Below are 25194 nucleotides of genomic sequence, written 5' to 3'. Positions count from 1 at the left end.
CTGTTAGATATTGTTACTTTATTTGATGTTAAAATATTTCAGTTTCTGAATTACAAATTGAATAATAACCTTATAGCATAAGCTCAGTTATTTCTTGCGTATGCTTTAGGTTACACAAATAGTGCCAACACTTGAAGTGGGGCGAGGAAATTCATTTTTACCCAAACGCTTTGCTTTTCGTGTGGCCTTTGACTTTGTTTTGCCGTTGCCATTTTGTAACGGCGTGACAGGAGGGGCTGAGGAAGCGCGGCATTTCCCAGCAGGTTGTTTTGTGCGTTGGAGATGCCTCTGTAGGTTTGTGCTGGTGTTTGTCGGTCGCTTTCTGCGGCGGTTGTGAGCTTGTTCTGCAAATCGGCCGGTGTCTCGGAGGGGTCCAGGTCTCTCTGGCGTAGCCGATTTGTACACCACCTCCCCAGTGCACTCATCCTTCATGGCTTACTTCTTTTAAAATGTTGTTCCTCCTCTTTTTTTTCCTCTCTCACTTTTTCATTTCAATTCTGAACGTCTGTTTCTTTTCTTTTCTGTTTTTCTCTTTTTCTGTAGCTTCTTCTTTATGTAACCGTCACCTTGCCAAAGCCCCCACACCCTCTCTCCCAGTGGACAGTAGGGCACTGGAAGAGCCTGCAGCTACGGGCACCCTCGCCAGGAGAAGAGCCATCTCATTCTTCCATCACGTCCGCCCTTCTCTCCTTTCCTTTTTGTTTTTCACCTGTGCGTCTGAGGGTGCGCTGTGCTGTGTGTCTCTGTGCGGGACCTGTCCGCTCTCGGCGCGTCTCCGACAGAATTGAGGCTACCAAAAATGACAGAGGTAACGGCTGCAGGAAAGAGCTCGGCCATAATGTGAGATACTGCACTGGCTGGGGTTTGGTTTTTTCTCCCTCCCCATTTTCTTTCCTTTTGCCATAATACGCACGTGACGACAAATAGAATGACAGACTGTGGATGAGGGTGAGTGTGCATAGCTGGAGGACCTCATTTCTGCTTCTGAAGATCAAGTCTGGCTGCTTTGGACACCGCAGCTTCATCACCAGTACGTCCTGTGCTCCTCTGACATGTGCTGAAAATAAGTCCTTAGACCCAGGCGACTTCTGTTTTCAGTATGCGGTCGCACGAAGCGGAGGTGGCTGAGGTCGTGTACTGTTGCATTGATGGAGCTTGTTCTGGATGGTCACGGCCTTATTATTTTCTGGCTCATCTGCCTCTGTATGAGCTAAGTAGGTACCCCTTCTTGTACAACTGAGCTGTGCTGACTTGCACTTACATTGAGGACTTCATTTTATTTTCATGACACCTAAGTAGTCATTATTTTTTTTAACAATCCCAAATGTGGGATAGTTGTTAAACTTCCTAACTTGCTTACTTCGGGAGTGAATTCAGTCAAAAAGCTTGAGAAGTGCCAAAGTCTTGTTTGAATGTAAAAACAAAGCTTGTAAACTTGGCGTGTAGTGACCTCTAGCTGGTTTGGGATGGATGGAAGGAGATAGCCTGATCCGCTTTGGATGTTTTTTCATGTGGGGTGATGCACTTTTTTTTAGCCGAACACTAGTGATTTAGTCTTTTCATCTGTGAATCTTAATGAAGGAATTCACCTCCTTTAACCTGCTGGGGAAAAGGTACTGTTACATCTTCTAGGTTTTGCCTCTTCCAATCTGTGTGTGAAGCACAAGCTGCCAGGGGTCTCTGCTGAAATCTGCTGGGGTTTTTTTCAGAAGCACAATATTTTTCAGCACTCCTCAGTGGCAAGGATGAGAGCACTAGAAGCTTCCTCCAGCCAGGTGGCTATTTTTCTAAAGTGGCAGAAAAACCGTTTATCCTGGAAACCTTTGCAACCAACTAAGTGACTTCATAGATTAAGGGGGAAAGATGATTAAATAATGGCCTTGTGCATATGCTGTAACGACATATCTGGTATGTAAATGGAATTGCTGATGGTTGCCAAAACCGAAGGGATGTGAGCATTTGCACAGATGTAGCTTAGGACACAACTGGCATTAACACCAAAAATGGAGCCTGCCCCCTCTCTAGGCTTCAGTGCCCTCAGGTGATACCTGCTGAAAGTCTGCTCTCCAGCCGCCAGCGCTTACCACGAGACAGCCCGAACTGGAAAACTGCTCACATTAAGTCTTCTGCAGCTAGTGCCTCGTGGGTTGAGGCCTTGAGGGTATTGCTGGATTAAACTTTGCCTCTGGTAATTCCTTTCCGATTGTGCAAAACTCCGGGTGCTTTGCTAACTGGGAACCGCTTGCACCGCTTGCAGGAGGGAATCCTTTTTGTTCTGACAGAGCTTAGGCAGGCGTGCTCTGCGTGCACCGGGCCACCCCTGCCTAGCAAAAAGCGATGGCTGCAGCCATGTATTTTCTCAAATCAGTCGTGAACCTTGCAGCCGAGGGCTGCTGCAGGGCTGGGGCGTGCTGGTCCTTGAGCCGGCCTTGTCCCTCGTGCAGGGCGAGTGTCACCCCCCAGCCCGGGGTCTCCGTGCGTGAAGGCGGCCAGTGCTTACTGAGAAAATGTCTTGCCCGTTAAAACGCCCAGTTTACTACTGCTGTGTTTTGTTTTCTTTCAGTGTTGGCATCTAGGCCAGTCTGCAGCGTCAGGGACCACCGTGCCTGGCCCGAGGGCCTTGCTGTGGCTCGTCTGTGCGACTCCCCTCTATGATAGCCTCCAACTTGCCAAAATGCCCTGCTGGTTACTTGCCCACAGGCCAGCCCACCTGCCGGATGGCTCCCGCAGTATCCTGTGCAGTGAGACCCTCCCCAGAGCCCCTGTTTTGGGGAGGGAATCTTATGTTTATGTTTCTCTCATTCCTCGGACCCTTTTTTTATTCCATTTAAAAACTGTAGTGTGGGCTTATCTGGCGGTAGGAGTCTAGCCTGGAAAACCTCACCACTGTGCTAGAGCTTCCCTCTTGAAATAGTCGCCTGTTATGATATAGTTCAGCATCATGGATGGGCACAGAGCTATTCCGCTGGGCTCCACCTCATGTCAGGTCACCCATGTGGTGCTGATGGTAGTGATTTGGGAGCCAGGCTCAGTCATGGGTGGCTGGGCATCATCTACTGCAAGTAAGAAGAAGAAAAGTTGTTTGGTGGTGGCTTTTTTTATCCTGTATCTGAAGAGAGGATATCGAGCGTTCCTAACCCCATCATGTTAGCCATGCGGCTGTCCTGTGTGATTTTCTGAAATCTTGTGTGTCAAGTCATGACCAAATCTGCAGGTTGGCAAGTATTGAAGAAGTGTCCTGACGGACTCAGCTCTGGCTTTTCAAGGTGCTCTCGAGAACTACACTTTTAGGGCATTTCTTCTGCCCTTTGCAAGTGCTGGGCTGTCCCAGAGGAGGTTGTTCTTCATCAGCTGGAGGGACTCAGGCCTAGGTGACCCAGCAGTAGTGCTGTTGTGTCAGGAAGGTTTGAAGAGGGGCAAAACCCTTTTGACGATGTCTAAACTCTGAATAGACATTTCTTAAACTTCAAATAGACGTTTCTGTGAAGCTTTATATAAAGAGAAGCAGATAGGCCCAAACCAAATGCCAAGACCTAAGAGAACTGCTTTTATGTTGCAGCTCTAGAGTTTTGCTGTGCTGGTGCCTTGAGTCCTGCATGCAGCTCTGGAGTTCATGTCTCCAGAAGGACACAAGTTAGAGGAGGGCACTAATGGTAAACGGGAGGGAGCGGCAGCCTGCCAGGTGAGACCGCAAAGGCTTGGAGGTGTCAGTTTTGGAGAGGAAAAGGCTGAGCTGGGAGGATCAGCCCTGCTGTGAGCTGGAGGTTGCAGCAGGTGTCCTCTAGAGGTCTCTTGCAGCCTAAATTTTTTTGTGATTCTGTTACAAAGTCTGCTAAGCTGTGATGGCGGTGGATGCCGACCTGCTAGTTAGCAAATCCTCTCGACTAGAACTAGAGGGGCATTTAGCTAGAAGGAAACCAACTCAAAACATGGAGTAATGTTGTTACAGAGCAAGTAGTAACCTTCTGGAATTTGTTGCCCCAGGTTGTTGAGGCAGATGGTGTCAGCAGAAGGTTTTGGTGTTTGTTTTGATTTTTTTTTTTTTTCCTAAAGGTAAGTTCATGGGCACAGAGCCATAAGGAATTTTAAGTGGGTGGTGGGGAAAAACGGGATGAAACAGCTGACACGCATAGCCTGGCGGTGGTGGATATTGGGGCGGGGGAGCAGAGAACAGAAAGCACTGTAGGGGCAGTGCAAGCGCCGTTAGCAGCGAGACACGCATTGGATAAGGGAGTGTTGCCGAGGCTTTCCCGACGTGCCCTTTGGCTCGCGTCCTCCATCCCTGCAGCTGTCAGGGGAAGAGGTGTCAGCGTGGGGAGGGGACGGCAGCATGAAACCTGCTGTTGGGCAGCAGGGATGTTATTTGTCACTCAGTGTCACCGAATGTCCCCAGCAGAGCTGGGAGAGCTGCTTCATCTGGAAGAGTGAGCAGGTGCCCAAGTTTAAAACCAAGCTTACCACAAGTGTCCTAGGGCCTATGTGAGGACAGCCTGGCGGCAGGACCCTGCAGAGGTAGGTCTGCTGAAAGGGGGACGGGTTTTATCTATCTGAATCTTAGATTTTGTTGGTAGAGCTGCCTGTATCCAGGCAGAACAAAATAAAGAGGCATCCCCCTCCACAATCTGCTCAGGCTGGGGCTGGGGGAGCGCCTGTGTGCTTGCGACTCAGGAGCACGAAGGGAGGTTTTGAGTCCTGCCTCTTGAGGCGTTTGCCTCGCAGGAGCGTGCCAAGTTGGTGCTTGTGGCTGGGCCCGCTTTGTGCAGCACGGGGCGGCTGGGAAGATTTCTGGGCAGTGACCCTTGCCCGCGTTGCACTTCACACTGGGAGAGCCAGAAGTAACGCTGTTACTCAGGTAGCTCAGTCGTCGCAGAGCTCTTTTCCCAGGGCTGGCACGGACATGCCTGGTGCAGGGGTGGTGTGGGACCTGCCCTTGTCCCCTCGCTTTTGGGGAGGAGAAAATGGTGAGAACTCTGACCTTCTTGGCGAGTGACTCGCAGCCATGGCTGCAGCGTGTCTGTTAACTGCTGCGGGAGCAATGCTTCTCTGAATCTCTCTCCCTTGTGTTCCCGCCAGGCCCCTGCCAGCTGGCGCAAGCCAACACCCTCCTTTGCTGGCCCCGGGCCAACTCCTCTCCTTGTGCGCGTCTGCAAATGAGTTTGGGCCGTAATCAGCCTATGTGGGTATTGGCCTGAACGGGGTAAGAGGGAACGTGCCCTTTAAGCTCACTGGGAGGGTGAGTGTGGAGGGGGGAGAGAAACCAGTGGCGGGTGAGGCTTAGATTTATGCTGTGGGACAACAACGCGCTTTGGTCCCTGTCTCCTCTTCTTTCCCCCACAATGTGGCCGATACCATTGGAAGCCAACTAAAGCTGTAGTCCCACAAAACTCTCTCGTGGTTTTGTGCCATACAGGCCAATATGGTCAGAGGAGTTAGAGCCCTGGGTCACCTCTCCCCGACTGTGCACAGCCGGAGCTCTTAGCAACTGCTCCCTTCGGCGCAAGCTGCATGACTTCAACTGCTGCTCACATGTAGCAAGCACAAGTGCGCACAGAATCCCTTCTCTGCAGAAACCATGGGGGCCTGGCTTGGCTCTCAAGGGCTGTGAAAATTACCTGGCTCCCCTCTTCCCCGTGCTCATGTTGTTACATCTAGTGTTGGACACAGGGGCAGTTACTTTGATGTAGAGCTGTTGTGCTGTGTAGTTTAACCGAAAAAGACGTGTGCCGTCAAGTAGCGAGCACCAGTGTCACACAAATCCTGCAGCGATGGGGTATTTTGCTAGGGGTGTGCTAGGTGAAGTCCCACAGCAGCCTGGCTGGAGAGAGCTGAGCAGCGGGAAGAGAGAAAAGGACTTGTGATACGTAAGGACGACAGGAAGGGCTGGTGGGGAGGGAAGGCGCGCACACCGTTGAGACATGCAGCTTCGTGAGGTGGTTTCCAGCACACGGGCAGGAAGAGAGCGGAAACCCAAGAGAGCAGTTTGTCACGGCGAGCTGAGCACAACAAGAAGGATGGCACCTCAGAAGGTACAAGGCAAGAGGGACCAGCTCCTCCTGAAGCTCACGAGATGAAGCCAGCTGTGAAGAAAGCGAGATTAGAGAGAGGGATCTATTCTGTAATCTGTGAAAGAGCAGAAAGGGTGTCTGTGCTAACCTGCTCATGATCCAATGTGATTTCCCGTGGAAGGTGTGTCAGGCAAGCAGGAACCTAGGGCCAGCCTGCCTACAGGAAACTTGACCCTTCAGTGGGGTGCTCAGAAGATCAGAAAGGAGAGGACTACAAGATGGGTGAGATGAAGCAGTGTCCCAGCTGTGCCCTGAGTGGCTTGTACTCGGCCTGGAAGGGGGACAGCCTGGTGACTGAGGAGGGAGTGAGGGGCACTGGAGCTGGGGCTAAAGCTGGAACCCCTGTAGAGGCGACGAGTTCATGTTGTGCAACTCCTCTGGCACCCCGGCTGCCTGGCACCCCTACCGGCACTTTCTCACAGATCTGGCACAGAGCAGCTCCCTTGCAGCCTCCAGGTAAAACTGATCCTGGACTCGGGTGAAAAGCACAACACAAGACTCGGAATCCAGGACAACTTTCTTTATTGCTACCAGAAGGCTTTCATCAGTACAATGGCTCCATATACGATACCTTCCTCAGGGCTGTGGAGAGAGCTTACAATTGGGACAGGTCATTCTGAGAAACAGAGGTGTAACATTTAAGAGACAAGTTTTTAAAGGTTTTACTCTTGGTTAGAAGTTACATGAACACAAAACTTTAGGATTGGGGTCTTTTTGGTTTTGTGGCTGGTAGTTACACACCTTTCAAAGCTCAGGCATACGTAGCCACCCCTGCACCCCACTGAGCAGTGCTGGTCGCATGCTAAGCTTATAAATGTATGGCAAAAAAACAGACTCTGTGGAATTTTAAGTTTACACTTGACGTAGGGAGTCAAGCGTTGGTGAAAATCTACACAGAGCGCAACATTTCTCGGTGTGAACAAGAAAAAAAATACCATTTTTGTTCAAGTGATATAAAATCCGTTAACTGCTTTCTGTGTTTGAAAACGCAAACTTTTAACTTGGAGAAGTCTCTGTGTAAGGTACAGAGCACAGTGGCCGGCTGCCCTACTGTTCTTCTAGAGTATGTTCACATTCCTGTAGTAACTACTTAAGTGTGGAGCAGCTTGTAAGCTTGTTTTTGTGTTGTTTTTTTTCCTGAATAACCTTTTTATTTAAATCCAGTTTTAAAATATTATCACATTTAAACACCAAAGTGCTAACAAAACAAAACGAAAAAGGTCTTTTTCTTCAGAAAGGAAAAAGAAAGCGGTCGTGAAGTCAGGTAGTACAGAACACCATGCACAAGACTTGCTGAGAAGTAAAAGAGGAGCAAGCAGAGAGAGAGCGAGGAGCAGGTGGAAATTGCATCAGAGAGGTGTTAGTTGGCTGGGAAACCCGGAACAACTCTGCACGACTGATGTGAGCTCTGGGACATGGAGAATGGGTTACAATACACAGGAGCAGAAAAACAGTGGAACTGACAACACTAGAAAGAAACAATTTTTTGCTACTTTTTTTGTTTGGTTTTTGGGTCTTTTTTTAGATTTTTATACTTTTTTGTGGTTTTAGTGCTTAAATAGTGGAACTATAATTAGCCGCACAAGAAGAAGATTCAAAAAAGGGTTGGGATTGGGTTTTTTTCTGTTTTTTGGCTCCCTTCAGTTCAGCCTGACAAGGTATGGCCCCTTCTCCCCCCCACTGAGAACACGAGGTGCCAGGTTCTGCATGGTTTCTAGAGTAGCTACGGTGGAGCTGGCGGTGGGCACTCACAGCTACATCACGGACACTGGCTGTAAGGGTGGACAAGGGGAAACGTTGCCCTCCTGCCTCGAGACATCAGCGCCACAAACAGAGCCCATGTTTTCAAGAGGCACTACCTCTGGAGCGATGTCTTCGTTGTAGAGACGCTTGATACCGTCGTAAAAGTCGTCCACTTCCATCTCTTCCACTTTACGCTTGGCAGAGGCTTGCTTGCAACCGCTGTGAGCTGGCAGACGCTGGTAGAGCGCGGCTGTACCTGTGACGGGCACTTCTGGCCTGCCGTTGTCCTTGGAGAAACCCGGCCCTGGGACAGAGGAGGGCGGGCATTTGAACGCTCCTCTGTTACAGGTCACCAGGGTATGCTGGAGGGGACTGTAGACATATACAGAATTGGGCAGCAGAGAAAACTGCAGGGTGGAAAGATGATGTGCCACGAGCTCCCGGCAGTGGATCAGCTGTGAGCTATCCATCTGGAGTGGGAAGACAAGCAAAGATACCGGCGTTGCGGGATCGCTGCCACGGAGAGGAGAGGCTGTCGGCCAGGGCAGTGCTAGGGCTCTGAACGTGCCGGCCAGCCGTGCATGTCGCTTCTCAGTGACATGCTGGATGCAGCAGAAAGTAAGTGACAAAGGACCAAAAAGACCTCCCAATGTGACGACTCCATAAGGTATGGACCCCTGCTCCTCCTTACACCCCATGGCAATAGCGGGAGGGAAAAGACCGTTCAGATATTAAAAGGTTTCACTGCCTCTTTTTAGCAGCTTGACCATTTGCCTTCCCAGTACCTGCAGGACCAACCCCATACGCTTAGAATGAACGGCTGAGCAGCTAACTAGGATTTTTTAACCCCAGCGTGTCACGTTCTCCCTGGTGCAGAGCGCGCCCGTATACGTCAGGGCACACAGCTCCCGCCTTTGTCACCTACTGCATGCAGTCAAGATCGAGGTTATGCAGCACTGTCCCAACCAACCGTCCCTTCAGGCTGCGGCACAACTGTCCCTGTGAAAGCGTAACCGTGGGCAGAGGTGAGCAGCTAGGGATCCGAAAGCCCCGGCTGGCTTGGATCACTGGAGCGCCAAGCGAGACGTGGCCTTCCGCAGCCCCTGGTCCCTCCCTGCTGCGGTGTGCGGTGCCAGCACCCCCTCACCTGTGCTTTCTGGAGCAGCTCGATGATGAGAGCCAGCCAGTCGGGGAGCAGCTTCTCCAGCTCCAGGCTGACGATGGCCAGCGCCAGCATGGAGCCCTTGAACTGCAGCAGCTGGTAACAGGCCATGCAGTGCAGCAGCTGCCTGGTGAGCGCCGCCACGTGCTGAGAGGGACTCAGCTTGGGCAGGATGGTCAGTAGCTGAGGCCTGTTGGACACCGCAACTGCGTGGAACTAGGGGGGGAAACAAGCAAGTGAGGCAGCTGGCGTCACCGACAGGCAACCCCACAGGCAGAGCCAGGTCGTGCCTCAAGAACGGCATGCGACATGTTTTTGACGCACGAGGATCCTCCAGCCCAACCTTTGAGGCAACTTCCACACCGTGCGGAAAAAAAAACCAATGCCTTGAACCACCAAACAGCCTGGTGCAGCCTTTCAGGTGAACCTGCCATCATACACCCCATCTGCCTGGTGGCCAGGCTTCTTGGGGCCATGCAAAAGGCCATCCCCTTCCACTCTTCTTGCTCAACACCACAGGTTTGGCAGTTGAGGTGTCCTCTACAGAAACTCCTTCTGGAGCAAGCAGAGAGGACGACATCCAACAGAGAACCTCGGGACACTTCTTTCCCTTTGTCTCATCCATGTATCTGGTTCTCTGGCCGTGCCTTTCTGTAGCAGGCACGGAGCACATCCATGGGCCCGGCATCAGTGCTTACTTCTGCGGTTGTACTTACTGTTCTTGTGCTGCCTGGCACTTAGCTTTGAGCAAAGCCACTAGCAATTAAGGCAAGGGTTTCAGGAGCTGTGAGGCTTAGTGTGCAGTTTAGCATGCCTAGGAACAGGCCAGATGGCAGGCCCACGTTTTGGAAATGGCGCCCAAGGTGTCACAAGTCTCCTGTGAAATTCTCTGGCAAAGGCTTTTTCTTTCAGAAACTACTTGTACAGAGGAATGACGAACACATCGTGAGGGCTTTGCTCCCCTGCAGGTAGAGTTTTTGTCTAGGTACCTTACTTACACCGACAGGCACCAGAAGGAATCTAAATAGCCCCTTACTTACAATATGAAGGAAATCCAGCGGCGTTGCCATGTGAAGATCCCAGTTCAGCTTATCCAGGATAATCTTCTCCATTCTGCGTATTTCAGCTGGAGAACAACCACAAAAGCTATCCCGAGCCAACACCTTCAGTACTGGAATCCTCTGCAAAAGGCAACGCAAAAAAGAAACCAGAAAACCGATCGTTATAGAAATCACACAAAAAAACTTCGTTCCTGTCCTGGTAAGCATCAGCCCCTCTGTGCAAGCAAAGGCAGGGCTGGCAAAGTATATATTCAGACAACGCTAAGGTAGTAAGGAAAAATTACCTCATCTTCCTCAATGGTCTTTGCAGCAAGGAAGAAGCAGCTGATTGCAATACAGTTCAAGTACTTTGGACGGGCCTACGGAACAGAAGAGCAGAGAAGTCTCTGTGTGAATATGATGCAAAAATTATGCATAATGCTTTCTGGTCGGACATCCTGAGCCCCAGGGTCTCGGCTGCCCAGGCAGCACTTTCTAGATCAGCAGGCTGACCTGCAAGTACGCCACGGCAGTGGCAAGCTGTGCCAAGCAAAAATCCATGCTCCGTGACGTAAGGCAGAAGAAAGATCCGCCAGCCCCATGACCGTAACTGGCACCCACTGATGTGCGGCGCTGGAGCGGAAAGACCTCATTTTTAGGCCGTGAAACAGAAATGGGAAGGAGAAAATCAGAAGATGATGTCACTCCACAAAAAAACCTTGCCCCACTCCACCTGCTTCAGCAGAGCTCTCCTGTTAGTGCTGCTGGGGAGCAGACACAGAACAGGAAGGAAAAAGAGGAGAATTTAAAAATCCTGTCCTTGCCTAGGGAATATAAAACACCCATAAAAATCACTACTCGTGATTTTGCACTGCAGTTGTCCAAACTGTGGCCCAGGAAGCGTGGAGGGAGAGCTGTTCCCTTCTGTGGTGAGTTGTTTTAGGGAAGGTAAGTGAAATTTGGAGGGGAAAGGGTGATTTACCACCTCCCCCCCACCCCCCATGCATCAAAACCTCCCTTTTCTGGGCCTTGGCTGGGGGGTGAGGGGGAAGCAGTGTTCAGACAGTCCGTGTGCCGGACCAGACTGAGCCCACGCTTCGAATGTGGCGCATCTGCTGGAGTTTTATTTAGCAGCGATCTTTGTCAATTTGACCATCCGACAAGGACCTTCCCTTCCAACATCAGCGTAAAAACCACAGGCTGTGTCCCCCTGCTTCTTGGTGGCTGGGGGTAGGAAATGCAGAGGTGCTGTTCTTTAACCTTGTCGCAGCCATGTGAGTAGGCAGCTGCAGGGCCGTGCCCCTGCCTCCAGTAGCCAACTGGCAATTGGCCCTCTTCTGTCCACGTTAGGACATGCTGGAAACAAAGGTAAGTGAAAATCCTGCACAGAGTGTGAAAATCTGCTTACAGCCTGACCTGCTGCCATGAGTTCTTCTTGCTGGGTAAATTTTAGCAGATGCAAGAGCTATGGGGTGAGATGCTGCATGTTACACTCGCACAATGAGCTGTCAAGAAACCCAGAATGCCATTTCTGGAAAGCAACAAGCGACGATGTACAAGTTGAAGATCCACATGCAGCCCCAGTTAGATAAAAAGGACCACGCTGTGCCTAGAGCTTTGGCTTTCTAGTGCCATTTAAACTTCAACTTAAATATGTGTAGGGGCCGGGAGTGCACGTCCACACGTCTGCTGCTGCATTCAGGTGTCACTGTAAGCAAAGAGAATAAATTCTCTGAGGGCACAACTGCAAGTCATTCTTGACCATGCAGCCAGATTGAAAGAGAACTGCCAAGTTAGCACAACATCCTCTACAGCAAAGAAAGATACCTTTCAGGGAAAAGCCGGTGTCTAGAGCAGGGTCCTACCATCAGGGACACTTACTCTCCCCATAGTTTTTAACAGTAATTTTGTCTCCTCTCTTTCCCAAGTGCATCCCCTCTAGCGACTGACCTGGAAGGAACAACTCTGTCTTTTACCAAAGTGTGTAACAAACCCTGTCACCCATCCTGGTCTCCTACAGGAGCCTCTCTCTGCCTGTCCGGCTCCTTGCACGCAGACAAGCTGAGGGGAGGCTGTAAGCCCAGCTCTGTGGAGGGTTAATGAGTGCTGTGCAGCGAGTTACGCCAACTGCAGCTGGCTGGTAAACAGCCCTAGGGGTGGCCAGTCCCAGCAGTTCCAAAGCGTGTTCACGGTGAGGGGAAGGGACTAGTTGTCTTAATAATAAAATCCCACATGGTAGCGCCTGGTCAAAAAAACCCCAGAAGTTAAGCTGCAGTGGAGGCATGACAGCTTTATGGGAGAGGAAAACTGGGACAGGGAGCACAAAGCTGTGAGCTGTTTGAACAATCCTCACTCAGAGAATACAGCTTTCCACATTCCTTCTCGCTGCCTGAAGCATGCGGTGGACTCCTTACTCGTGTTGTCATACTTTCTTTGCAGACTTATTGGCTGCTGCAAATGACTGCAAGAAAAACTGTACCCGAGGGCCTTAGCTGCTGTGGGATTTAAATCTATTTCCCATCTCAGTAGATCAGCTACTTCAAGATCTCCTTAGAAATAGAAACTTCCACGGTTTGTAATTAAAACATTAGCAATGTTTATCAATATTTAAGGCTGCATAGAAATGTAAGTGCACAGGCTCAGACCGCCGCCTTCTGCTTAAATCACCTAAGCTATATTGCTGACCTAATGGCATTGGTGATGAGATTAGACGCACGTGCAGATGAGACTGCAGGTTTGCAGAGCACGGACTGTAACTGAGCAAATAGGTTAAGAGATAAGGCTACCCAAAGCCTGACTTGACAGCTCAAGGCCAGGGGTTTCGGGTTGACCCACAGTTTGTTCAGTCGCTTGCGCGGGGGCAGGACACGGCCCAAGCACAGCACGCCTAACTTGCTTCCACGGCAGCCTGACAGCGACAGGAGAGCGGCAGATCCCGGTGGCAGGCAGCCCAAATGCGGGCTTTTGTCTTTTGTTAAACAGTGTCTATGGTGTAACAGCCTTCACACTGAATGGGCATATATATTCTTCATCGTGCTCACAACAGCGGCGGGGGACAACCTGTCACTTTGGCCTGCACCCCACTTGCCGACCCCTCTTTCTCCTCCGCTTGGGTCTGGCCTGACCTCAGTCTTAAGCTCTTAGTCTGTCAGTCAGGGTTTAGAGCAGGTTAGCAGTGAACTACTCCCCCAAAAAGCCATCACCTCTGGCTCTGCCTTCTTGCTCCATTTTTTTCCCTGCACTAGCACACTTGCCAGGCCCAAACCTGTCCTCAAACATTTTTTTGTTTCCTGCAGCTAGTTCACTACTAGCATGTGCTCCCAGCAACTCCAGGTGCTACAAATGAGATTAAATGCAGTTAAAACATGAGAGAAATATGCTGTGAGCAGGGACTTTCCCTGACTTCTCTGTCAGAGGGCACTGGGCCTAGGTTTCGAACTGCAGGCTCGCAGGCATTTCCTTTAGCTTTGAGTCAATTTGGGTTAAGGTAGAGACTGTTCTCTTTTTATCTAAAGCATAATCTCTCTGCAGCCTCTCTTTCTGGTTGCTAATAGGAATTGTGCCGAGGTAAATTCAATATTCACACCAGCTTAAGAGCGAGCACGTTGTTGAAGAGGAGGGGTGCTGCTTTTCTCTCAGCTTAGTATACATTTAAACTAATGAGCTGCATTACATGAGGGGAAAGGGGCACAATGGAGAAAAGAGGGAAAATATCCGGAGCAGCTACAAGCACTGGGTCAGTTCCCCGAGAACTGCGTGTTCTCATTAAAGCAATGGCCACTTTCCCCAGGTTAAAAATGACTATGGAAAGAACCTACCTTCAAAAGTTCCTGGCGGCAGTGTGTGCTGCCAGTTCCACAACCCGAAATTAAGTTCCTGGAGCAGTGCAGGTACCATCCTCTGCATGTGTGAGAAAGGCAGAGGGTGCGAGAGCAGAGGGCGGGGAAGAAACCTTTTCCATACAGCTGCACTGCTCAGCCTGGACACAGAAATAGCCAAGTGGGTGGTATGAATTTATTCCAGTTTATGTATCTGCAAATATTTACCTTTACTGCAGCTAGAAACCTGTCCAAAAGGCTGATGGCCAGGGCGAGCGTTTCTGGATAAAGGTGGAACTGGTATTTGAGCTTGGCCAGCCACTGAATGACCTCATCCCTCTGCTTTGGAGAAATGGCTGCATCCTGTTGGAGAGAAAAACAAAACTCTTCTTACACGCAGGCTGAGCAAGTCAGAGAAGACCAAATGTTTTACCTCTGCAGGAGTTACTCACTCAGCAGGGAAACAAAACCTCCTTTGGAAAGGGGGGGCCTCGTGCCAGCCTCAATCACCCCTTTGTTCTTGCAGTTACTTACTCTGTCCCAAGAAATCTGCCCTGGAAAAGGCAACTTTCCTCACAGCACCCTCAACCCTCACTCAGAAATTTCACTGGAGGTTGGGGAAAAGAGAAAGGATGTCTTGTAGTTTCTGCTCCAGGATAGCTCGAAGAAGGGATCTATTGGGTTTTAAAACCTCCTTAGAACCCTGTAGATACACCGAAATGCCCAGCTTGAGCAAAACCAGATGTGCTATGGGAGCCGGGCGGGTGCACTGCTGCTGGCAAACAGAAGTGGGGAGGGACAGAGTTGGTGGTTGAGAGGAAAGGTTTATTTTTCTTTCAAACTATGGGGACAGTTTTAGCTCAGTGTATGTTGAAGTTTTTCAGCTGGTTTGTTTTTTTTTTTTAAACTTTTTGGCCCAAGTCACCACTGTCAATCTGTTTGGACTATAGCTGAATTTTAACCGCATGCACAGATCAGTCATTGATGTAAAAATCTTTCTCTCTGACTTTCTTCAGAAATATTGGTAGCTCTTCTAGAGCCTTTCCATTCAGCCAAGTAAGTCTCTGGTCTCACTTCAACGGGGATTATTTGGGGTGATTAGCAAGGATGTGTCTAGAAGTAAAACTAAACAAATTTCTTCTGCTACGCGCGGGGACCTTGTGCTCTTTTGGCTACTGCTGAGGCGGTTCATGAGAGGAACCAAACAAAACGCTGGCTGGCCAAGTACCGTGGAAAAGAAAGCTAAGGGCTTGCGCACACCAGCATCACTGCTGGGCTGGGTTGTAGCTCTCCTCCTGGCACGAAGACAGGCGGGGACAGTAGAAAATAAAAACACCAGATGTTGATGCAAAATAAATATTTCAGGCTCTATCACCAAAGTACTGACTGTGTGCCTTACATACACCATAATGCTCTGTTACAGGTCTACTGCCTCTCCGGCCTTGGAGTCAAGGCGGTGCGTGAAAGTAGAGGTTTTAGGCAGAGCTGTTATTACACTAGGGCCTCCTGGAGGATGCCGGCTTCACACCTTTTGCTGTTCCCTACAGTACAGCATCTTTACTCTATACTTAACTTTCTTACTGCTGCTGAGCTCCACCTTCAGCACTGAGCAGGACGGAAGGGGCGGGGAAGGTGGCAGGGCTCGAGCCCCGGGGCTGAGTTCTGGGTTTTGCGATGGTGGGTGCGCAGCCAGTTACTGCTGCTCGCAGATGCGCGTCCTGCCAAAATGCGGCCACCCCATTCCCTTGGGAAAAGTACAACAGTAACAGTGCTGCTGTAGCAGGGATCTGGTCTGAAGGTGCAGGGCTGTGCAATCCAAAGTTGTTTTTTCCAGCTGTACGAGCTGGGCTAATGAAGCGATACTACCTCTGCCTCTAAAACGTGCCTTCGGCGCTCTATCAGGTGTTCCCCTGAGGAGAACAAAGTCCTGCCTTGTTTTCTTTCCTGAAGCCGCAACGGCGTCAGCAGGACTGTGCGTCCGATCCAGATGGGCCTCTGCTCTCGGCTGGGACCTTTGGATGCCACTCGACTACAGCGTGGCTTTTTAAAAAGCACCTACCATTTTTCAGGAGAGAAGAGAAAATTAGTTTTCGCAATTCCAAGAAATAGCGATTCGTTCTAAAACCATTATTGCACTTTAAGGGTGAAATCTGAGCCCCACCAGGTGTGGGACACCCGCTGTCTGCAGCGCGTTGCGCTCATTCCAGAAACGCTAGTTTGACGCGCGCTGGGACTGTAATGAATATACCACATGCCAGTAAGGAGTTTATTAAATGCTGTGCTAAAAACATCTTTCGGACAGCGGGATAGGGACCTAGAATGTCCCTAGGGAGAAAAATGGGCAACACTATGTTATTTACCGGCTGTCCTTACAGAGCAAACTTCCTCCGTAGCAAAGCGAGGCCTGCACAGCTGAACCTAAAACAGGCAGCAGGGGGAGGAGTGATAGTGAAGAGGAAGTTCCTTATTGCTTTATTGATTGCACCTACTTTTAAATGGAAGAGGACAAAGCCATACAAAAGGACCTGTAACCGCAGCCAGGTTGGGACAATACTGTGCACTCAAAATGTTTCAAGCAGCTTAAAGGATTAATTTGGAAACGCAGTATCTGGGTGAATCCAGCAGCTAACCTCACCTGCTAAAAGCCAACCTGACACTACCACGTCAAACAGAATAAACTGGACTTTAAAAACCTGCCTCTGACTCTTAAATCAGCGCCCTGGTCCTGCCACAGCAGGTTCACGGGGAAATCAGCAGGACAGGGCTTGCACAGCAGCATCAGGGGGAAAGCAACAGGAATGGGCTTGGGCCCTTGGCCGGCAGTGTAACGGGGCAGCAGGCTCTCTGTCCCCGCGTTCCCTCCTGCGATACATCTGCTCTAGAGGAGCAGGCAAAAAGGGCATCCATTGGGCTCCTTGCTGGGGAGGCTGGGCTGTGCCTCAGCAACACGGAGCGGGGGGGTTTCCCATCCCCTTCCATTCCTGGCAAATCCCACTCCTGCTAGATCCCAGCAGAAATGGGAGTCAGCTTCAACAGCTCCTGCCGGTGTCTGTCCTGGTTCAGCGCCCTTTTCCCTGCATCTGCCAAAGCAAAAGATTAGGCCTTCTCCTAAAAACAGCACGGGTGGAAAGGGTGAGGTGGTCTTTTCCACGCTGCCTCTCAGTCTTCAGTCCTCCCAAGATCCATCCTTGCATCCTCTCACCCTTCGCGGGCAGCGTGAGGCCGAAAGGCAAAGTTTCAGACTCGGGAATTAGCTTTAAATGGCAAGGCCGTATCGCAAAGAATAGCAACTGTACGCTCAGTCCCTGCTAACATCTGTCCTCTCCCTGTGAAAAAGAAATGGCGTTTAATCGAAACCACTGAAAAACAACAGTGTATCTAAGATATAAAATTAAAACAAACAAAAACAGGCCCCTACATAGAGTGTTGTGTTCCTTTGACATGAAGGAACATCTGCAAAGTGAACTCACATCTAGGTATATGTGCAGCAGGAGTAAGGCTTCAAAATAAAATCTGTGTTCTTAAGAACTATCTGGGGAAGCAGAGGAAAGGAGGTGAATCTCCAGTTCTTTTTCTGCAAGAACACAAAAAATTTGTCTACTCCAGTCTCTAACTGCAAATAAAGGAGCACAAGGGTGGGGGGGAGAATCCCCTCGCACAGAAAGACCAGGTGAATGTAAACCTCCACCCGTCAGCACAAGGAAGGTTTGTCACGGACCATTGTAAGAGGCAGGCAGAAGGGCTGAGAACTGGTGCCACCACAGAAACCCTGCCGCTACTTCCGAGCATGGCAAGGAGCTTCCCACGCAAAGCTGTCGGTCTTTATCCCTCTCCCTCAAAGGTATACCCATGTCATCCTAGTAACACAAATAAGAAATGCAGCACTGTAAAATTCTTTAAGTAAGTGGCAAGGTCGCTGTTCCTTAGTTATATAAAATTAAAAGCGAAAACGAGACGCCACGGTGGCTGAAAGTAAAAAAGTCCCTTTGGGCTGGAAAGCAAAAGTTCCTCTTTGGTGCAGAGGTACTTTCCCCACAGACGTCGCCTTCTGCCACTCACGGCCAGCTCTTTGTTCTGTCGCCACAAATCCACCGTTGCGGAACTTAGCCCCCAGGTTGGAAGAGCACGACAGCCTAGCATGACAGCTTTAATTAGGGAAAAGCAACCCAAGCCCAGCGAGGGCAGGCTCCGTTTTCACAGGGCAGCAGCAGGTCGCTCCAAGACAGACCCAACAACCGCCCTTGGGACTGTACGCTCAGTCCCTGGTATCATCTGTCCTTTCCGTGTGAAAAAGAAATGGTGTTTAATCTGAACCACTGAAAAACAAAACAGTGTATCTAAGCAAGATAGATATAAAATTAAAAACAATCCATGTTCTCCAGCTGGCGCTTTTCCCCCCCTCTTTTTTTTTTTGGAGGGACAGCCAGATCAGAGCAGGGCCCAACCTACAGATGCGGTTGCCCGTCCCGGCAGCAAAGACGTCCACGTGACTCCTGCCATCAAAAAGGCGACAGCACCCCCAGCTCTTCCCCACAGTCCCCACCAGCATCAGGCACCTGCCTGAGCCGCGGCCCTACTCACCCCGTGCGACTGCAGGTGCCCGGGACCCCCAGCTGCTGCAAGCAGGGGCCACGTTACCTCCCCCCCAGCCGTCGCGGTCCGAGCCCCTGCGGGTGCCAAAGTGCTCTTCTCCGGACTGGCACCCATGCAGGTCTTTGCAGGAGGTGCGGCTTGGCTCGCCCGCAGCAGGGAGACAGCGGGCAGCTGCGTGAAGAAGCACGAGGGATTTCAGCACTGATTTGCTCTGCAGGAGACACCCCACGGAGCGCAGGCAGGGCTCTTGCAAAAGTGCCTGACAGAGTTTTACTGAGAGCGAAGAGAGGCAGTGCTGCTGCCGCGCTGCCTTAGAGTAACTTTTACAAACTGCCCTGCACACTTACAGCCGTTGGCTCACAGCCGTCTCTTTGTCTACCCGGTGCTCGGGACCGACGGTGACGTGTAACGTGGCAGGCTGAATGCTCCTGCAGAGCACAAGATCAACCACTGCTCTTTAACTGTACTCCCTTCCTCCTTCTCCAGTCTGCTTAGTGCTGCTTGGCACCTCTGTAAAATAACCACAGAGGTTTCTGCAGCTCTTTTCCAGTCTTCCGCCTGCGGAGCGCACAAACAATCCATCCCCCGGGAGGCCGGCGGGAGCAGCGGACAGACCGCCACACGCAATGCGCCCTGCCAGTATCAGTGCAAAACGTGACACCGGAGGAGCGCAACAGCCCCATCGGATGTGCAAACCTACCAAAGCTATTCCAAACCCATGTCTGACAGACCCGTGACTTCTTTTCCAGGCAGAAGATGTGATGCTAATTCCCACTTTTTCAGAGCACAGCAGCATGTGTAAACCCATCAGTTTTGTTTTTGGCATGAACACAAATAAGACACCTTGCAGAACTACGGAGCTGCTGGGATCTGTTTGGGACACAAACGGGGAAGCGGAGGGATGTCGACTTCTCCCTCTTCCTCACCTAAAGCAGGGGTACATCACACTGACCCACTTCCTGGCATTATTTGCTTGATTCCTTATCAAGAAGCATCCTGTCTGTCACTATATCGATGAACAGGCCTTTAAATGCTGTCAGCTAACAGGAAGCTTCTGTGAAGATTCCTGACAGGTACTGCACATCACACGACACGAAGCCACTCAACATGAGCCTGCTGACCGCACGTGACGATGCGGAACAACGAAAGGGCAGCGCCGCACCCACTGTGTCTGTCATCTTACCACTGCAAAGTGAGCAACGCAGAGGTCAGTAATTCTGCCCAAGGCAGCACCCCATACAAAACACACAGACACGAGGCCTCCAGCACCTGTGATGGTTAATATCTTATTTGGGGCCCGCTGCACAGGACAGGAGGGCCGGAGGCCGTGAGTCAGGTTCCAGAGTGTGAGCGCAGTACAAATCATCTCTAAGAATACCTTGAGACTTTTGGAAAATGCAGACTAAAAAGAAAATACTATCTGTGACCTCAAACATGACTCAATTTTATTGCTGTCTAATCTAAGAAAAACACCCTACCTGATCTTTTTTTTTTTCTTTAGTGACTGTTGTCCCAGACAGAGATGTTTTGCTCTTTCCCCTCTTTGTTTCTGCCTAGGCCCGCTGTGGGCTCCCCGGGGAGCAAGCAGGTGACCTTTATCAGGACTGGGTGGCTTCTGAAAAGGGCAGCTGTAAACATCGCAGCCGAATCGGTCCTTCCTTGGTCTCAGGAACCCTTGTTTTATGCCAGAGTGACCTCCAAGCAGCTGGGAATTAGAGGTGCTCTCCTGATAGCTTTCGGAAGTGGCATTTTGCAGGGTTTGCCTACCGTTTAGCGGTGCAGCAGAGAGCTCAAGCAGCACAGCCTCTGCCATCGGCACGATAACGTGCACAAACACTGGGGAGAGACATTACTGCTCAGCAGAGCAGAAGAGCTGGGTGCATTAACCTCACAAGGTTTTACAAAAATGGTAAGTGAGGCTCTGATTTGCCCACAGGATAAAATGGGCACCAGAAGGTTAAAAGACCGAAAAAGGTCATGTGCTGAGACAGTGGAAAAACTGGAAATAAACCGAGGTCTCCTGATTTCTCAACAGGTACAGAGAACAAACGACAAGACAGGAAGAAAGCCAGAACAGGCAAGAAAGGAGGAGTAATAGAAGTGACACACTGTTTCTATTAAAAAAAAAAAAAAAAAACACAACAAAAGAAAACAAAAATCTTGGCTTACACACCTCTCTGCTGCACTGTTACTTGGTAACGTGCAAAAATCAATCTTTGACCAATCTTTACTGCTTGATTTCTCAAGCCTCAGTTCTCACGTGGAAACTTCTGAAGGTCATCTGCATGCTGTATAACCCAAGAGAGGAAACAAAAAAAGACTAAATACATTCAGAAGCACTAGGAGGAGGGTTCCAGACTCAGCCCACCTATTTCTTCAGGCTGATAAAAGCCCCTGCGACATCTGGCTTCGATATGTTGCAAATACCCAGAGCCAGTGGCCTACATTTAAAAGAGGGAAACTAAAAGAACTATATATGGCAGTAGGAAATGGGAGTTTTCAAACAAAAAATAAAAACAAAACAGAAAAATCACATACATTATCGGGACCAAAGTTCCCAACAGATTCTGCATCCTGTACTAAAAATGTAAAGTCTCCCTGTTTCTGTAACTATGAGTTTCTTTCTTCCTTTTAAAGTTCTCAACTCCGACACATATTTAGAAACTAAATTTGTTCCGGTTTTAAACATTAGAACCAAAAAGGTCTCCTAAAGACTCAAAACCGGAAGTCTGCTCCAGAAAAATAGTTACGGTGTAGCTCCCATCTATTCATTAGGTTTTTTTGTAGACGCACTCACATTTTCTCATTTGCAAACGAGATGACTTCATTAAAACCCTTCCTGTAGCCAGTCTACCTTTGTAGCAAGGAATGGAAAGTTACATACACTTTGGGTTGCCAGATCTGATACACAGAAGGATGCAGATTTCCCGACTGTCATGGGAAATAAATGACAGTTTCATCCAAGTGAGCTTTTAGGCTACTGCAGCTGTTTTCAAAAGAAGGCAGTAGATGTCGGGGAATATGACCTTCTTCCAGATACTACAGAAAATAGGATAATTCACACAGAACATCCATGACTGGAACATTGCCAAAATGAACGCTGCAGAAGTGGAGGAACACGTGACAGTTTGAAAAACCGGGTGTCACAGACTGTAGGAGCAGAGAGAAACATGTGACCACAGAGAGAGGGTTTTCAGCTGCACCGTGGCACTGCAAGTCAGGATTTCCCCAGAGCAGACAACTGTGTTTATGTTCTGTTTTAAATCTGACCTTGGTACATTTTACAGAGATGCACACAGAGATTTCAATCCAATTTAATGATTGTTTACTGCTAGAAAACATTCAATGGTGTGGCATTCTATGTCTGAACTGACTGAAAGTCAATGTCTGAACTGACACATAGGAAAGTATAAAGAAAAAGGTCACAAAGACAACAGAGTTTTGGGGGTGGAAATTCCAGGAGCAGAAACCCTAGGGGACAAGCACCGCGGGCCAGGAAACACTCCCAGCAGTATGTTGAAGTGCAGGGGAGGAGGGTGGGGAGAGATCCTCCGTCATCATGACATAATTGCACACTAAAAGAACAAACTCGGCATTCGTCCAGGCCAGACCTGAGACTCTGCTAGCAAGCACAAACCTCACGCTGGCTTTAGCAATCAGGCTGTTTCCATACTGGATCCCACTCCGACTTTTCACAGCAGGCAAACAGAGCTGCCTCCCCAGTTTCACATTCGGCAGACGGCCCAGAGTCCTGTGAACCTCTCCGAGTATTTACCCCTTAGGACAACACTTTGTCAGGTGCTGCAAACCTCAGCCGCGGAGATGCTGAGACCCCCTCAAGGTCCCTGGCAGCAGGACAACTGCTCTTCACCACAGACAGGGCTGAGGGTAGTGCTTCTGCTGCAGCGACAACTCGAACATAGCGCGGGCGGGGAAGCTCACCTCCAAAGGGCGACAGAGCAATCCTGCAAGGGAGGGATTGCTAGGAAGACTGTCTAATGCTGGTAGTGGTTTCTGAGCCAGAAGCAACTTCACCAAGGCAAAACTGCAAACGCTTTGTCCCTGTGAAATTTTCACACAAGAATCTGGCCTGATTACGCTCTCCGAGTCCCTAACCTATCTTGTTATACTGTAATCTTATCTCCCTACATTATAATTACTAACCCCAGGAATACTGCCAGCATGGAATAACAGGCTGGTTTACCATAAAACAGGGTCTTAAATTGTATGTGCCCAAAGACAGCCACAGCTACAATATACTCAGCACCTCTGACAACCGGGACACTTATGGAGAAACCTAAATGTGGATTAACAAAACTACTACTGAGCCCTTTAAAAACATATTTGTTCCTACACAACAACAGCAGTTTCTTGTTCACCAGACAGAAAAACCACCACCACACTGATTAGCTTTGACAACAGCTGACATACCTGTGTGAACAGTTTATATGGATCAAGAACAGCAAGACCGGATCCAAGCCCGTTACTACGGGTTTTTTTCTGCCCAACCCAGCGACAAAGTACCAGAAACCCTACGACAAGCATCCTCACGTTTCACATTTTGTTTTAAACAAAGCTTTGTGGAGTTTACAGGCATTTTTTGAGTGCACATGCTAGACAGACGCGTTCCACAAGGAACACAAACGCAGTTTGGGCTGGGTAAGGCCACGAGTGCCCTGGTCCAACCTCCCAGCTGGCCCTGACATAGAACTTGAGCAGGAGGATGGACTGCGGACCCCCTGCGGTCCCTTCCAGCCTGAATTCTTCCCCAGTCCCACGAGAACATTCCTCACTGGAACAGGCCAGCGCCTGGCTCCGCTTCCCTTGACATTAGCGTGCATCCTGCTCCGTAAATAGTCCCACTACAGTCAGCGAGGTTCTTCCTGAAGTAGACAGTGCCTTACCAAGTCAGATCCTCATCTGGCTTCAGCCTCCCCTGCAGAACTAGGGTGATTTACACCAGGGAAGAATCTGGCTGAGAATGGGAAAAGGTCGCCAAGTAAGGCTTTCGCTGTGAAAATGCTGTTTCAGGGGAGGCCTGAGCTAAGCTGGAAGTAACGGTTCATGTGAGAAGACGTCGGTTCATGTGGAAAGCAACCAGCATTTCAACGGTGTTATTAGTGAACTCAGTCCAAGAAAATGAAGCTGCTTTCAAGAACTGCTGCAGAGTTGGTGCCCACTAGGAATGTGCATTAATTACCCACACAATTTGTAAAAAGAATTTAATTAAGACAATACATGTACATGCTTTCAGAAGCAACAGCAGAGATCTACAGTGTACGCTGTATGGCGTGTTCTCTACGCCGACTGCTGCAGGTACGTCCCTCAAATAAAAAAGTAGTCACTTGCTTCCGAGGCTAAGTTCCCGGGTCTCAAACAGAAAGTAACCTCTCATGCAACAGCTTCAGTTGTTCACATAAAAACATACCAGAGGACAGTCTCATGCCTTTGCTAAGATGAATGATGTGAAGAAGAGACGTTACCTGATTGGGCTGAATTTTCGGCACATGTGCTTTCCACATTTGAGCTTCCCTAGAGATTGCCGTCTCCAGAAGGAGAGACAACCTCTGGTTCTCCAGGGGTCCTGAAAACTTCATGGTAACCCTTGGATCCACCTGCCACCCAGCTGGATACAGCTACCTGCAAAACCAAAGACAGCCTGGTAAAATACGGAGCCGTGCCTGTCCGGTAAACTGAGCAAAAGAAAGCACGAAGGTGACTAAAGCTGCAAGAAACCTAACAGGCTCATCTGTAACACAGATGGTGATCGGGTACTTGGCAAACCTACGCAAGGAAACCCAAACCAGCCGGCTCAGATTCAGACGAAGCTGGGCCAAGCTCGTCCACTGATCTCCAACACCTAACGTGGGCTGGAGAATCCTTCTGCCTTCTCTGTTATGTAGGCAAGCAGGCAAGGCCTCTCCCGCTTCAGCAGCACTAAAAAGTAGGGAAAATACTTTTTCCCTATACACACGAAATAATACACAAAAAATACTTGAGAAGAGGGAGGAGCTGTATGGCAAATATAAAGGGGATTTCACTAAGTTGATTGCCCTGGCCCAAATCTAGCTGAAGTTAAAACCAGTCTAGCTGCGACTTCAAGGGAAGTTAAGACTTGACATTCACATGTTTTTCAGAAATCCCAGCCTGGTTGGTGCCAGCCAACCCAGTACCCCAGTACTCACAGCAGCAATAGGAAGTTCTGTGCAAAACAGAGGAATGCTTGTTTGAGAATTTAAATGATTTACAAGCTGAAGCCTGACAAAAAGATCAGTGTTTTCCCTCTCTGCACAGTATGGTTTGTAGCTTCTCACAGAAGTTGCAACCTGTTTTATGTGCAATGCAAATGTACCAAGGAGCTCAGGAAGGCTCCTCTCGGGTCTAATCACTCTGAAAATATGTTAGATCCACAAAACTTTAGGGCATATCCCTTCATTTTAGATAGAAAGTGTGTTTTAAAGGTGGCAAAAAGTGGCAAAGCCAGCAACAGCCTTTGCAAAGCATGAATTGACTACAAGCCAGGTAAGCCACGGAGAAAATTTCTACAAGGCCTACAGTGTTCACAAACGCCTGCTTCCACTGGCAGAAGTGATGATAAAAAGCACGCAATTTAAAGCCAAACACTTTGCTATACACAAAACAGAAAAAAGGGGGTTCTCCTGGCCCTCTTGCAGCCTCACTCAGCAGTCACAATATGTCAAGAAACTTGTAAATTTGAAATTAAAGTTTCAAAGGCAAGGTTTGGGGTTTTTTTTGGTTTGGTTTTTTTTTTT

At 49.4% G+C, this 25194-nt stretch overlaps 1 protein-coding gene across 1 annotated transcript; it reads right to left on the bottom strand.

Moving 5' to 3' along the window:
* Positions 1-7425: 7425 nt before the first annotated feature.
* CCNI (cyclin I) lies at positions 7426-24065 on the bottom strand. Its single transcript, XM_010293565.1, has 6 exons — positions 23905-24065; positions 14057-14191; positions 10316-10390; positions 10011-10151; positions 8956-9186; positions 7426-8278 (listed from the first exon to the last, which is right to left on the bottom strand). The coding sequence occupies exons 1-6, from the start codon at positions 24016-24018 to the stop codon at positions 7820-7822; spliced, it is 1155 nt and encodes a 384-aa protein (XP_010291867.1). The 5' UTR covers positions 24019-24065; the 3' UTR covers positions 7426-7819.
* Between the last annotated feature and the right edge of the window lie 1129 nt (positions 24066-25194).

Source organism: Phaethon lepturus, unplaced genomic scaffold (assembly GCF_000687285.1).
Source record: "Phaethon lepturus isolate BGI_N335 unplaced genomic scaffold, ASM68728v1 scaffold34810, whole genome shotgun sequence".
NCBI classification, from domain to species: Eukaryota; Metazoa; Chordata; class Aves; order Phaethontiformes; family Phaethontidae; genus Phaethon; species Phaethon lepturus.
Note: the sequence above shows the minus strand (reverse complement) of the source record. Positions and strands in the feature narration are given on the sequence as shown.

Excerpts from the sequence above, each read along its gene's own strand:
- CCNI (XM_010293565.1), bottom strand. The coding sequence starts at position 24,018 with ATGAAGTTTTCAGGACCCCTGGAGAACCAGAGGTTGTCTCTCCTTCTG. Across the intron at positions 14,192-23,904 it reads CGAAAATTCAGCCCAATCAG|GATGCAGCCATTTCTCCAAA; the intron begins GTAACGTCTCTT and ends TCTCTCCAACAG. Across the intron at positions 10,391-14,056 it reads GGTTTCTAGCTGCAGTAAAG|GCCCGTCCAAAGTACTTGAA; the intron begins GTAAATATTTGC and ends TCTGTTCCGTAG.